Below are 15,250 nucleotides of genomic sequence, written 5' to 3'. Positions count from 1 at the left end.
GATTCTGCCCCAAATTTTTCTGCCTTATTGACAAGGGACTGTTATGTGAGCAGCAAAACTTCCTTTTCCATCCACAGGACTGAAACACACACCTCTATCCGGATACTTCCAATATCTACCTACATATCTTAATGATAAACAAAGAAATCAATCAATCAGGAAACACAGAGAATCACCAAAAACATTCTCCCATTTATCTCCTCTCTGAACTTGTTCCCATTATTTGTTTTCTCATTTTTAAATGAAAGTCTTTGAGACTTATAAATGCACAAAGCAGGAGGCACACGCCTCCTTCTACCCCGCAGCCTGCTAAAGCTTAGTCAGTATTTCTGAAAAAATTCTTCCAAATTCCCCCTTTTTTTCTATACCCCAGGAAGGCGATCAGAGAATTCCTTATGACAAGAAAAACCTCAAATACATAAACAAGAAACTTCTGATAACTTTTCCAATTTTCCTTCTGTAATATAATTTTTTTTTCATAACTTCTCAGTTGTTATACATGGAACTGAAATTCTTCCTTTCAAAACTACAATTTGCGAGTACATTATTGGTAAACTACAAAACATACGGAGGCTCAGAGTTAACTGACCACCAATACTAATGTAACCGGGATAAATTCCCATAACGGTAAGGGAAAAAATAATCAGCAGGGACAACAGGAAAAATTACAAGGGAAATAAACTGGAAGGAAAAAGAAGAAATAAGATAAAATATTTTTTTAATATCCCAGTTTTAAAAGCATGGGCTGCTGTCTAAAAGCAGGACACCAGCTTTTTAATAACTCCGAGAATGTAACATTCTCCAGTGTGCTAAAGCAATTAGCTGCCTTTGAAACTGTACCCTGTGATCACGTTTTGTGCTTTTGCTTGTCAACACTGAAGTATAAGAAGCAAGTTTGATATTCAAAGATGTTTTGAAACGTATTTTCCAATGGCAACGCTGATGTTTGTTGGGAATTGTTTCTTCCTTTTTTAAGTCGGGAGAAATCTAAAACCTGAACTAAGCTCCGCTCCCAGAAGCTGCCCAATATCCATTTGACAGCAGGAGGTACTGTATTTCACAACCACCTCCACGGTCTTTTCCTGAAATTTTTACAGAGGATAAAAACCAAAGAGAAAGCACGCAGAAAATGCAAACAGAAATCAGAGTCAACTAAAAATATCCAGGCAGGTCTTTATGAACCTCCAGTATTATTTTCCGAATCCCGCGTTTAAATTTATTATTCTGAATAAACCTAAACATTCCATTATAGTGTTTCAAGATGAACTTGGATACCAGGAATCTCCTGAGCCCTGTAAGGAAATTCCTTTTAATAACCCAGCCCGCAGAGAGGTTTCTTAGCTACTAAAGGAGACAACCGAATCACTCCAGCTGTATCATGTTATTACAAGGAACTGAATTCTTCTCATGCAGTTTTTTTTTTTCCTAGCCTGAGCAGAATGGCACACGGCCTCAGATACCTTCCTCGTAAGTTTAAGCACATCGAGTAACCCCGAACACTAAAAAGAGAGAGAGAGAGAGAGAAGGAAACTTTAAGCCTGACAAAGGTGTAGAGCGATAACTATGGAAATTGGTGCCAGTGATTTCTGAGTTCCAAATCTCACCCCTGCGACGATTTCTTGCCACCTCCTCTCTTCTCCTGGCTTTGCAGAATTTCAATTACCAAATCATATATACACGACAGCATTGCAGGACCTCATGACAGACAGTTCAGACTGAAGTATTTTAAAAATCCAAGATGCTGCGCTCTTTGAATTTCAGTGGGCAAGCCTACATGCTGAAATACCTAATTGTCCTTCCAAAGAAGGAAGGACAAAACAGATGAATGAAAAATAATATATGTAATGTAAACTCCATTCTGCAATATACAGAGTTTGCGTGCTTTATTTGTGACTGAATTCAGGTGAAACTCTTTTATCTTTCCTATCCTCGTTACTACAAGTACACAGGACCTCTGCTGCAGCCATCTCTGCTCCTTAATAAAATAAGGATAATAACAAGCACCTAACCTACTACGGTAGCGAAATGTTTTTAAATCAAGTTAAACGGATATGTGCGATTTATGATACTTGTATCTGTGCTTTTGAATTTAGAGTAACATTTTCACAAGGTGCTGCAAAATCTCATTGACGCAGCAGTAGTTTCCTTGTGTGTACAGAAGTACACGGAGGATTTTTGGTACATGAATACGTATTTCTCTGTAATTAAATGCTATCATTAACTGTTGGGGCATGCAGCATTTGCAATTTTTTATCTACTGTGCTTTCTGCAGTGTAGAGTCTCTCTTGACTTACCCATTTTAGCCATCATTTCTAGACTTTAAACAAAAAAAAGGCAAAAACAGGAATGAAAAAACTGCCATAAAAAGGCACGATATGCAGGCCTTAAGTTTTGCTGAATAAAGTGACAACTACAGTTAATCAGAGCTGGTCATTAAGGCAAAGCACTACGAGAACAGCTATTTCAGTCACTTACACAAAGGTAACAATTTATTTCTTATTTATACTCCTTTCTGCTAAGGTTTTGCCCTTTCACCTCAAAGGCAAGCATCGTTGTTTTTACAGCTGGCTTGACGGAAGCATTTGTTTATGAATGGCTGTATTGCTTCCACCAGAGCTCTACGCGCATCCTCTCTAGGAACTCACCCCGATGCCGGGACCCGCTCCCACATCTCCAGCCAGAGCTGTCGGCCACCAGCCCAGTGGCTCTGCCTCCCCCTGGCCCCAGGGACAGCGGTGGCCACCTCAGCCACCCTTGGGAATTACTCTGCCAGGGGTTTTAAGAGGGAATGTTAGTCCACGACCTTTACTCTCAGGACCACGAGTACGGCTACAGCTACATTATGTTATTCCCGGCGACCACCGAAGCTTCAGCAGGGACGGAGGAGAGCAGAAGGAACGACCTCCTTCCCCACAAGGCTCAGGAGAAGTCTTCTGCACAAAAATGCAGGAAACCTCAACACTTGCCTTGCGGTTTTTCTGCTCGTCTGCCAGCAGCGAACACAAATGCCGAATGCTGCTTAGGGAGCAGGGAGCCTTAAGAGTAACGTATAGGGGAGAGCAGCTCAGGTAAAAGTAAGGAAATGGGGGTAACTGTCATTTCCAGCTCTGTTTTAAATTAAAATTCTCCATGTTTCTGTGGCTGGTCACATCAAAAAAATTTTAAAGGCAACATTCAGGAGAAAAGGAGCTATTGCACTCTGATACCCAGCACAGCCTGTAATATCAAAGATACTGGTTCATTAGAAAAGATGTACATAATTCTGAGGTCTTTAAGGTTCACTTATCAACAGTTACAGGAAATTCAAAGTACAAAGTGCTCCTAAGCTCTCATTTCTTAATTTTATTAACTCGGGAAGAAATGAAGCTCTGGAAAAAGCAGGTGAATCTCCCATACTTTACATCCCTGTGCTCTCTCCTTTCAAGCCACCGTCCCTCCCCTAGTTTGATGTTATTTTGTTCTCTTCCATGTTGGCTCCACATCTTCTCACCTCTGTTCCGACACTGCTGTCCCCTGTTGTGCTGCTTTGTTCCTTCTCCAATAAATGTACCACCAACAGTACGCGAGGGTCTGGAAACCGTCACCTCACAGCTGGGGTGCAGGATGAGGAAAGAGGGACCAGAACAGCCCAGTGAAGGGAGGCACTGAAGTGACCTGAGCCTCGACGCGATCTCAAGTCCTGAGAAACCCAGTTCCCAAAGCTGTGGAAGGGCCACCACGAACCGGGCCGCACACGAGCCGAATACCGAGAGCAGCCCGAGGCCATGGGATAACCCAGCCTTGCACTGGGATCTACCGAGAGAAGATGCTGCCGGCGGGTCTTGTAACCACCCTGCGGAGCAAGCACCGTTGCTCACGCTGTCATGCGCAGGGTGACAAAGCAGGACAAAGAACACGCAGATTCCTTTGGACCTGGGAGAGGGGTTCTCTTCTTTTTCTCCCCACCAGTGGTACCAGATTGCTCAGGAATACAATGCCCATCCTCTGAAAATAACATACTCCCTAAATACAGTCAAAAAAGATTTCAAGCTCTTCTAACAGGCACGATGAGGACCAGTGCGAGAGGTGGAGTTGCACAGGTCCTTCTTTTGCAGCCCTTTTGTGCCAAGACGCATCATTCCCCATATATAAAATGCATGCAGAATTTGTCCAGGCTCAAATACTCATCTTCAGCCTACTGCAACAAGAGGTTTAATTAACAAGCTACGCAGGCTGGTTATAGTCAGCAAGGAGCAACAATCTATTTTCCTTTAACAAAAAAAAAAAAAAAAAGTCAGGAGTTCTTGGAACGTTTATTAATGCCCTAGTATAGGCAATTACTGTAAGATAAAGGTCTGTCAGTCTTGCATTAACATAAAGTGCTGTATGTTGCTTTTCTACAGCATAGTAATGTCCCCAACAGTGCAAATAAATGCTAACATTTGAGTTTTAAGCTTGATTCGCCACCACCACCCCCAATCTATACATTTTTAGCAGATCTTCACTCTCTGTGGCTGTTTGGCCACGGAAAAAAAAAAATAAAATCATTTTATACAAGCCAAAAAAATGCAGGATGGCATTTCACCGAGATACCGTTTCGTAGCTCAGTTTAAGGTAATCTCACACATTTCCTAACATGCAGAACTGAAACGAGGAAAGGGGGGTGGAAAGCACAAAACCCAAAGATCATTCCTGCCGTCTGCTAGGTTCTGTAGTTGCATACATTAAAAAAAAAAAACAGTGGTGACTGATTAAAAAAAAAAAAAAAAAAAAAGAGACTTTATAATAGACAGGACACTGCCAACCAGCTTTAAATTGAATTACACAGCCTGCTAATCTTTATGATGAAATAAAATTTCTTTGAACACTACCCATTACACTAAAATCTGCAGTGCTTTCTCCCCCAGCCCCAACCTCTCTCTGCTCAAAGCTACTCCTCCACCCCGAAACCATTGTTCTTCCTAAGCAGGAACGTGATGCTCTACTAACAGAAAGACTTCTTCTTTTAATTAGATATTGTTAATGCGGTGTGCATGATGTGAAAATTTCGCAGAGGGGCATTTTTGCCCTTTGTATTTTTGACGCAAGATTTAATTCGTAAGTGACAAAAGAAATTGATGGTGGACAAAGAACACATACTTTGACTGCTTTCCACTGAAATCATTCTCATGTTACGATACGCGGCTGCGGCAGCAACGCTGGAGGAAGAATCTGATGACAATCTCTGTAAAACTTTCTATTTGGGTGGCATTACTTGTTTCATGCCTGGTCAATACAACAACCATAAATCTCTGTTCTGTTTTAAAGTGGATTTTCGGGAAAGAGGGAATTGAAAGGAAGAATTATTTTGGTTATTTTATAAATTTGTTTTGGTTATGGTTTGTTATTTGAAACCTGATTATCCCCCGCCTTTAAGACAACAACGGTCCAGGGAAGCAGATCCAAGAAGTGACTGCGCAATTATTGTGACTGAAAGCCCTGTCCAAGAATTGTGCAATACTTTCCAGTGCTCGCTGGCTCCTTTCTTTCATTGAAAATTACCAAATGAATATGTTAGGTTTAAACACATACAGAGCTGCTCCTTCCAGAACTCTCTTCGAAAGTACATTTCACCGGAGCCAAAGCTTTCTAGTGGCTGTCAAATAACACCTTAATGTTTGGTTTGACTGATCCCGGGAGGCAGCACGCAACTCGTATAGAGAATCTTACACTGTATCTCTCTCTACTAAGTTAGCGACTACAATGTAAGTAAAAAGCTGCAAGGTTCTTTGCATGCCATTAAGAGATAGTAAATAACAAGAGCAAAACAAGAAACAACTGATCAGATATGAATAAACTTATACCGCTCCTCATGCACAAATTCCACTTTAGTCAGTGGAAACTTTACTATCTCGACACTCGTTTCTGTACAATTTCTTCTATTTTTACCTTTTAAGTTATACTTCTAGGGTTCTGTTTTCCACAAAGCATCTAGTATCTGACTCAGAGCAGAGGATAAATATGAGGAAGCAGCTATAATAACCACAGCACAGAAGCAGAATTTTGCACTTTTTTCCCTTTTGCTTTCACATTTCACTATAGAGTGCTACATCAGGAATACATTAATCAGCCTACTACCAAAAATCCACGTGGCTATATTTTCCCACTATTTTACAAATAGAATAAAATGTAACATTCAGATTATTTTTTTATTCCTCTGAGAAGGAAAAAAAAAAATTAAAGTTGTTACTAATGTATCTAACAAGGTGTATGCAAATAAAAGCTGAGCACTGATGATTGATTTAGTCAAGCCATACGGGAATTTAAAACTGAGTACAAATGAGAATTTAACAGTGATATTAAACACAGTTCAAGTTAGAACAAAATCAAAAGAAATACTCTTAGTAGCGATACTGCGATAAGATCTAAACTTGGAAGAAGCTTTTAAAAACTCTACCATAAAGACAGAGTGCGATACATACCCCAGAGAACCAAATACGTAAAGAAAACCCACCAAACCGAAAAAACTTGAAGACTCTAGAGTTCATTGTATAAATGTGGGGTTTTTTGAAAGAAATTGCATCAAGATGTTCCGAACTCATAACATTCAGCATCTATTAGCAACTAGACTTAATAAGTAGACACAATAAGAGTGGCTGTACAGGCTTGCCAGTGCACCTTCAGCTCTCCAATATTCTCCAGCTCAGAGCATCCTAAAGGATTCTATGTTCTCCGAAACAGGCAGCCAGCGTGGTCTGGGTCCTGCAAATCACACGGCGTGCTGACAGTCTCGGACGGACAGCAGGACGGCAACACCAACAGAAGGCTCGACTCTCTTCAGCAGCCAGCTCAACCTCGTATTAAAATAAGCGCGTGTCCCGTTCCAGCGTCTGAAGCCTGAAGAAGCTCCTCACCAGAGTCACTCACAGAAGACATGGCTGTTTTCTAAATTAGACTAATAGCTTTTCCAGGGAGTTGCTTCCCTCTCTCCCAGAACAGCTGTGCAAAACTCATACACGCTTCCAGGATTAAAGCTACCTCAGCGCTTTCTTTCACTTGCAATGATTGCAATTTTTTTTTTTTCAAGTGCTAAGACTTTTGTTCATCAAAATGGTATTTTATGTTTAGTCAATTATTCATTCTAGCTACAACAAGTAGAGCAATATAGGGTTCAAAATATGCTCCAGATGGTAAAAACACGAATCCGAAATAAATCAATTTATAAAAATAGGAAGAGATTTGTTTTCATTGCCATAATTTTACTTTAAAATATTCATACGCTTCCTTCTGGTTTTAAATTAGTTCAGAATACTTTGAGCTAATATCCCTCTGAATTTGGAGGAATTTAGAGCTTTCTGGTTTGTCTTTATAAAAAAGTGTCACGTCAGTTGCTAAAACAATTCACATCAGAAATATACTTTTAAGGAGCAAAAGTGCTGAAGACCAAATACTTTGTCATAGTGAAGCTGGTTTTAGTGTACATTAGCAAGAGGAACACAGCCACACAAAACCCCAAATGAAATACGCCTGGAGAGGAGATGAAGCCTAGATAAAATGAGGAAATAACTGAGCCAGACCAGAGAGACTGAGAAAAGATACAAGAGGAATGTGACCCTGAGTTTTTAAACAGTGATAAGAGAAGAGCTTGATCTTACTATTACACTGTTTTGTTACAGTTCTTTTTTTTTTTTTTAAAGATTAAATTACACTATCTTCAAGATCAAACACTGTTTTGGCAGGTGTCTGGCGTACAGTTTTGAATAGAATTTCAGGTTTCTACAGTACTAATGCAGGAACCTAAGTGCAGACTGGAACCAAGTGTCTGTCCGTACCTCCAAGAGCAACGCCACGTTTCCAGTGCTCTTCCCATGTTGTCATCTATTCCATGCAACAGCCAGCAATTCCAAGCTGAAGCAGCTATTTTCAATAACTAAACATTGACACAAAAGTGAACTTTAAAAGAAACTGACAAGGCGTTTCTGAGGACCACATCCGTACGTGCAGAGCGTAACAAGAAAATCGCCAAGTTAAAACACTACAATCATTCTTTTCTTCTCACTTAAAGTAATGGGATGGAGGAACTACACCACGGGGGAAAAAAAAAAAAAAAAAAGGTGAATTTTTTTCTGTTACCTCTATCAACAATGTTTATACTTAAGGCAAGGATTTCAGGTAAAGAAAAATTTGTTCCGGTACTAACCCATGTACGTTTGGCCACTATTCACACAGTTCCTCAAGTCATTATCCCACAGAAATGAAAAGAAACATGCATTCAAAACAAAAGCGTGACATGAAAGAGAAGACATTAAACAGTCAAGTTGCCAAATCCCAAAAGAACTCAGGAAACACCTAGCCATATTCGATTCTCAACTCCACAGACGTTAACCAGCAGTGATTTCACCTACTGCATCTATCCATATCGACCGCTGTAGAATTTTGCCTAATTCATCGGGTAATAAGCCTTATATTAGAAACACTGCATGAAAAGAACCCAAAAACCAAACACCGCCCCCCCTGCAAAATGGCACACAGTCAGGCCATACTAGACAAAAGTTTAAAGATCAAACCTGGCTATTTGAGAAAAATTACTAAACCAGATGCAAATTATTCACACAAGTAAGGATACGCTCAATCGGGCCGATACTAATTGAGCACAATAAACATATCGTCACTCATTAAAGATCTATCTGCCTGAATTTATCTTTGCTTTCTCTTCAGTTCTTATGAGTTATTCAGTCACTTCCCATCACGCAGGAAAGGAAATATTGCACTATGAAGACAGAGCTATAATTAGATATTCCTTTATTTCATTTCCCATATATGACTGAATGAGAATGGATGGGAAAAATATGAACAGTGATAATAATAGTATTGTTGAAACATTCAGTAAGAAATATATTGGGCATAGAATAACATTTTAATTCTTCCCCAGCATATAATGCTGTGTTTACTCCAAGGTCAGTTAAGTTACTATAAGAGATTTTTAATGAAAACAATTATAAATTTAAAATAACTGTGTTTAAAGCATTTAACAGTCAGTAAGGTCAAGTGATTACAGCAGTTACAAGACCCGAGGGACATGTTCACACCAAAACAAAGTAAATAAATTACCTCAGCCAGCGCATGTAATCACTAAGTGACCACAGAGGTTATTCAATGTATGAGTCCAGACGACTTTCATGCAAAACCAATAATGAAAATTTATCAGCCAAAGGGAAAAAAGCATAAGAATTAGTAAAAGCTGGAGGAAGGGCTGAGAGCGAGGAGCGGGAAGGAGGGTGTGGAAAGCGTGTTCAGTGATTTGGCTGCAGAGACAAGGAAGAAGGATGAATGTTAATGAAATGGATGGACAAGAAGATGCTGAAGGTATTGCTCAGGTGAGACACCCGAAGAGTTGCAAAGGCATGCAAGACCCACAAAAGACAAAGCCTCAGGGTTGGCAGAAGCGCTCTCAGCCCTGTAAACTCCGGCACATGGGACACCCAGTGAAGTACAGGCGAAGCAGGGGTGCAGAATAATCACATTTTCAACTTTTCCCTTGGCTTTACTGCCAAGAAAATTACGGACAGTTACTGTGTCTTAGTTACCTGATTATACAACTCTAGTGCAGATGGGGCCCCGTTGTTTTATGGCAGAGCAGGTGGGATACGCTGCCGAATGAAGCCTACCTGCGATCTCGCTTCTCTCCCTCAAGGTATAAACGATACAGATGCCTTGTCTTCATTACTGCTTTTACAACACAATTGCCAAGGGAGAAACCACGTGCACAAAAGATCTGCAAACCCCTATCTATAAGGACAATGCTGTATTTGGTGGGAGTTCTCAGTGCATTGCTTTAGAATAAGGCTCCTACCTACGATGAGAGAAGATGCCTCCCACTATAGGACAGAAGAAAAAGGAATCCTCCTTGGTCCTGCCTGCCACTGGTATGTATTTTTTTTACACTATTACATATCATCACTTCACAGCCCTGACAGTATTAATCTTCACAATATACACAGCAAATAGTAAAATGCGATTATTCCCATTTTGCAGATAGGAGCCTGAAATAAAGTGGCAAAAGGGCTTGCCTGATTGCATAGCGTTTTGATTGCAGGTGAAGAGAGGACAGCACTGGGGCAACTCTTCACCAACACGACAGGATTCCACAGGGGGATCAATCTGCTGCCTCACCTTATGCCAGAAACCTAATAACTGGTATTGTCATATATATGAAAATGCAAGTGGACACTGTGCCTGTTAATAAAAAATAAAAAAAAAAAAAAGGAAATGACAAAAGAAGTTTTCTCTGTATCTGAAACGTGAAAGCCCAAAGCCAAAGCCAGTAAGTCCTCAGACAGTCAAAGCTTCCAGTTTCAATGACACTGATTGCCAAAGAACGCAAAATCGGCTTTATCAGATAAATACTATGCAGACTTCTACAAGAACTATATATATATATAGGTGCTAAGAAAGCCCCATGATAAAATACTGAGGCTGGAACAAAACCTATTCAAAGAGTTATAATTCTTCTGTTGGAAATGTTAAACCAAGGATGCAAATTATAAAATAACATCACCATGAAACACCTGTTAAATACAAGCAATGGTCAAGTTGCTGCTTATTCTCTAAGACTCCCTATGAAAGGCTAAAAACACACTAGCAGCATACTTGTTTTGGCTTTCAGCAGTTCTGAGTTCGCGTTTTCAGATGCCAAGCACTGGGCATAGACTCTGGCTGTATCAAAACAATACTTGTGAAATGACCCGAGGTCTAAAGAGGAACTTTGGCAACCAGACACTGCTTTTAGCAGTGTATTCAGGGCAGACTTTGCAGGTCTACGCTCTCCAGAAAGTGGTTCCTTTCCTGGAGATGCCTGGCATCCCTAACGTCTGACCCTCGGTGAACAGCAGTGCTGCCCAGCTTCTCTAGGAGGACTGAAGCTCGCTGGGACCAGGCCGCCCACTCCCAGGGAAGCTGTGCAGCCTCCCACTGCCCTTACCTTGCTTCCTCCTCCTCCTACTCCTCCTCCTACTTCACACAACCAACACTTATGGGGTATCATAAAGAACACACAAAAGTTGAGGAAGATGATTCCTACTGTGTCTCTTCCCTCAACCTATGTACATATTCACCTCCTTCTCGTACAACTTCTTACTTCCCGGTCCTGCAGTTACATTCTTAGAAAAAGGATAGTTTTGAGCCCATGAAATCTAGTACTGCTTTCTAGGAAGTAAGAATTACATAATGAAATTACAGTAATACGGCAGTATCTGGAAGCCCCAGTCCCACATGCACAGCAATAAAAAGAAGAAAAGGTGGAGGTCAGAAGGAAGATAAAGAGAAGAGTGTGGCTAAAATGCAAAGGAGGGTGAAAAGATAGAGAATGTGGAAGCTCTTCTATTTAAAAATTCCTTTTATAAGTCCAAATATTCTCTACTTATCTCTTGAAGGGTCAGCCAAGGAACTCCAATGGAATAAAATGATGCTATTAAAGGCATGTAGAGATGTGGCCATCATACAGCAGGCAAGAGTGAGTGCAGTGATGGAGGTAGAGCGTGATGACAAAGCTATGCTTTCAAAGGTTTTTATATAATGCTGTGAATTCATTCTAGCATTTCTTGAAGATCAGTTGCTTGAGTCACCTGGTGAGATGGTGACTAAATATACATAAATGCCAGCCTACCAGTGGCATTTATAACAGGAGCATCCTGCACAAGTTCCCCCCCTTAATTTTGGTATTCTGCTGTTGCAATTTAACTGCCCTCAACTGTAGCCAGACACTGTCGTGACACTGGGATCAAATACAGCAGAATATGAAAGGCATTCTACCGAAGAGGCCTTGAGCACCTGCGTTCAAAGTTAAAATGCCAGTACTCTAACTCAAAGGGGCAATCATGTGAATACCAGCACCAAAAAATTCTCCTCTTCCAAACAGTATTATTGATTTTGCCATCCTATATTGTGGGAATGAGGACTCTCATCATTTCCAAATATGTTGAAGCTTTCAGCACTGCTTTCAATTATGGTAAACCCAAAGTACAGTGAGCAATAGTTTTGGCTGTGGACATAAAACCCCACAGCACCAACTAATAGGATGCTGTACGCATTCGTTATGTGGTGCCACCACCCTCCCAACGCACGCAGAAGGCTACACAGTCTTTGCTGCGGAATGACGGAATCCTTTCCCCCACGATTATGCAGAAAGACAGCGAAGTCTCTAAATTTGTCTTAATTAACAGAATCAGACTGAGGCTAGAAACAGCACATCACATGAGGACAAAGTGAAGCAAGGGTAGGGGGGGATTTTCAAGTGCTCTAATTCAATTAGGAGGCAGTGACTGACACTTCGACAGGAGAGGTTAATTGGGGTCACCAAAACGCAGTAATTCCTTACCTAACCAGTCATTAAACTTCTTAACCTCTGAGGGCAGTCCCAGTTCGGTGAAATCGCCCGTGTGGAGAAGGATGTCCCCATAAGGCATCTGGATGCCATCTGTTCTGGAGTGTGTGTCTGAGACGCAGACAAATCGCGTGTGGCCCGCTGGTTTTGGAGTGTCATATGGGATAGGGTCGACCCTAAAGCAGACACATAAAGATCTCGTAACAGTTACAAGGTTAAAACCCTCACATCTATTATTTCAGATCTATTTCCATATAAGCTTGCATACACACACATACACAGCCATTTACACACACCGTGCTGAAAGAAATGACTCTGTAACACAACACTGCCAAAAATCCACAAGGGTACCAGAATGCTTCTCAAAATGCTTACCTGGTAAGGAAGGAAAATTAAAAAAAATGCAAAAGATATGCCCATACTAAAGGCAATTTAAACACCGGAAAAAAACTGAGAGACTTTGAAGTCAGATATATTTTTTACATCACCTGCCTTACACATGAGCACGTACACGGGCCATTAAATAACAGGTGTCGCAGGTGGGCCGGCAACAGGCTCTCACTTGAGCTGAGCAGCTTAGCATCTGATTTTGTTCAAGGGCATAAGCACTCCCATAGATTCCAGCAGGAACACTTCTTTACACACAATCAGGTACATTCAGGAGTGCTTTGATGAAGCCTGGAAATTGCAGAACTGAGTCAAATGACAAATTCTTACTCTCATGCAAAATCCTGAGCTCACCTTCCCAAAATCTAGAAAGTCAGGAACTAACGTGGTGCAGCACTCAGCAACCATAGATAAACATTTTTTTCTATAGCCACTGATGTTAAAGATTTAGTTCGATTGGTTATTTGCAAGCCACATTTGTTAATTATCCACTATATCTGACCCATCATAGAAGTTTAGTTTTGAGGTGTTTTGTTTTTTAAATTTAAGCAGAATAGAGAAAAATAATAGGGAAGAGATGTGCTTTATGCATACTCCATGGTTAGAAGTTCTAATTTGTAACAGAATAACTTAAAATACAAAAGGCAGCCCATTGCCTACTTTGGAATAGCAATTATTTCTCTGCAGAGTTACCGTAATTTGATTTGCTCAACTCAACATTTGAATAGCACAGCATCTGGATTAACACCAGGGAAAACCTCATCCCAACTCCACAAAACTTCAGCCCATTCCATTGATGTGCCACCTTCACCATGGCTAGAGCTTAGCTTCAGCTAGAAATTTTGAGGTATTTAGGAGTTATGTCAGTGTAATAGTCCACTTACGTCTCAAATCATCAGAGCAGTGAAACCAAGCTCTAAGTGTTTTAAGGCACCCAAAATAATGCTGTTCTAAGACTTATTGGGACAAACTGGCACAACAGACACTCAAAAATCAGTGCCTGCAATTAAAAAGAAAATTAAAGGGGTTTTCTTCATTTTGCTCTCCACGCCAAATGAAAAGAAAAACAAATAACCAGCACACATCACTGTGAATCTGTTTTTCTTAATTCCGCACAGTTGTATATACAGTTGTATAATCAGTAATAGAAAATAAAGCACAAATCCTAAGAAAATATAGACTTTTGAAGTATACCTTTATTTACTGAACTGTATTTAGTATTTTTAGTAAACTAAATTAGTATTTAGTATTTACTATACGCTGAACTGCATGAAAGATTCAGCTCCCGACGTAGGTGAGAAACACCAAAAGCATCCCCCAGGGACCAACTCAGCTCCCTACACCGGGGAGTTTATAGGTGTTCAAGAAATCAAAGCCCATACGGATATGTACTAAAAAAAACCTAATGGGTTGAGATAAAGTTTAATAGAAACAGTAACAGAAAAGGAAAAATAACAGTAACAATAATAATAGTGACACAGGTCATTCTCACCACACTGGCACTGTCCAGAGCAGCGAAACAGATTCCCACCCCCCAGCTAACCCCCATTTATATCCTGAGCATGAAGACTATGGTACAGAATATTTCATTGACCGTTCCATCCTTCCGCCTATGCTTCTATGGGAAGATGAAAAAAGTCCTTGAATAGTGTAAACATCACTTAGCAACAACTAAAACCAACAGGTATTACTGACATTCCTTTCAAAGCAATCACTAGAAAGAAAATTAACTCTTTCCCAGCTGAAACCAGGACAACTTACTAATAAGATTTTACTGAGTCTTTTAGATTTGGTAGAATGTTTACTAACAGCTAAATATTTAGCACGGGGGGGCAGATATTATTTGTTAGACTGCATTTTCCTAGGCACCATAACTAAGTATTTCCAATCAAACTGTATTTACCATAAACGTACCACATTTGGTTGCCATGCTCCACTGAATTAATTTGCAAAGTTCAGGCTCTACAAGACAATGTTTGCTTTAATTTGGTCTTCGCTTTAAAAACAGATTTTATTGCAGGCTAAACTGTATGGGAAGGAGCAGTTTGGTAGATGTTTGTTTGTTTGTTTTGGTATTGCACCTCCTATTCTACCCAAAGCACCAGGTACGATCAGTTGAGTCGTGCAACTGGTCAGCGGTACAGAAACCCGCTGCAGAAATCTGAACTCCAACAACCAGTGGATTCTTCTCTGCAAGGGTCAGAAATTAATAAGGTTATTATTACAGAGGAAAATTCATTTACCCATTCAAATCGCACTGGCAAGCTGGGCAAAACTGTAATTATAGTCCATAGCGCTTTTGTATTTGGTGTCTTCCTCCCAATTATTGAAGGCAGGCTGAAACTTTTTCAACAGTATGTCACGCAGTACACAAGAGGGTCTCTGAATCAGCACCTCCACACCTCCAAGTATATTTACTCCAGACAACAGAAAACATGAACTAACTTCCATCAGTACCACATACCTTGTTCAGATCATCTCTGCTTGAGCTGTGCCCAGCCCCGTCTGCCTCCGGGGCGTCCA

The 15,250-nt window shown here is 40.5% G+C and overlaps 1 protein-coding gene across 5 annotated transcripts in view; it reads right to left on the bottom strand.

Annotated features, from left to right (window-relative positions):
* Positions 1-15,250, bottom strand: part of MPPED2 (metallophosphoesterase domain containing 2) — a 134,797-nt gene that overhangs the window by 58,514 nt on the left and 61,033 nt on the right. For all 5 annotated transcript variants that reach the window (XM_074586240.1, XM_074586239.1, XM_074586242.1 and 2 more), the window contains one exon: positions 12,335-12,516. In XM_074586240.1, the coding sequence (XP_074442341.1) occupies positions 12,335-12,516 (182 nt within the window). The remainder of the gene's footprint in view (positions 1-12,334; positions 12,517-15,250) is intronic.

This window comes from Larus michahellis, chromosome 4, assembly GCF_964199755.1.
Source record: "Larus michahellis chromosome 4, bLarMic1.1, whole genome shotgun sequence".
Lineage (NCBI taxonomy): Eukaryota > Metazoa > Chordata > Aves > Charadriiformes > Laridae > Larus > Larus michahellis.
Note: the sequence above shows the minus strand (reverse complement) of the source record. Positions and strands in the feature narration are given on the sequence as shown.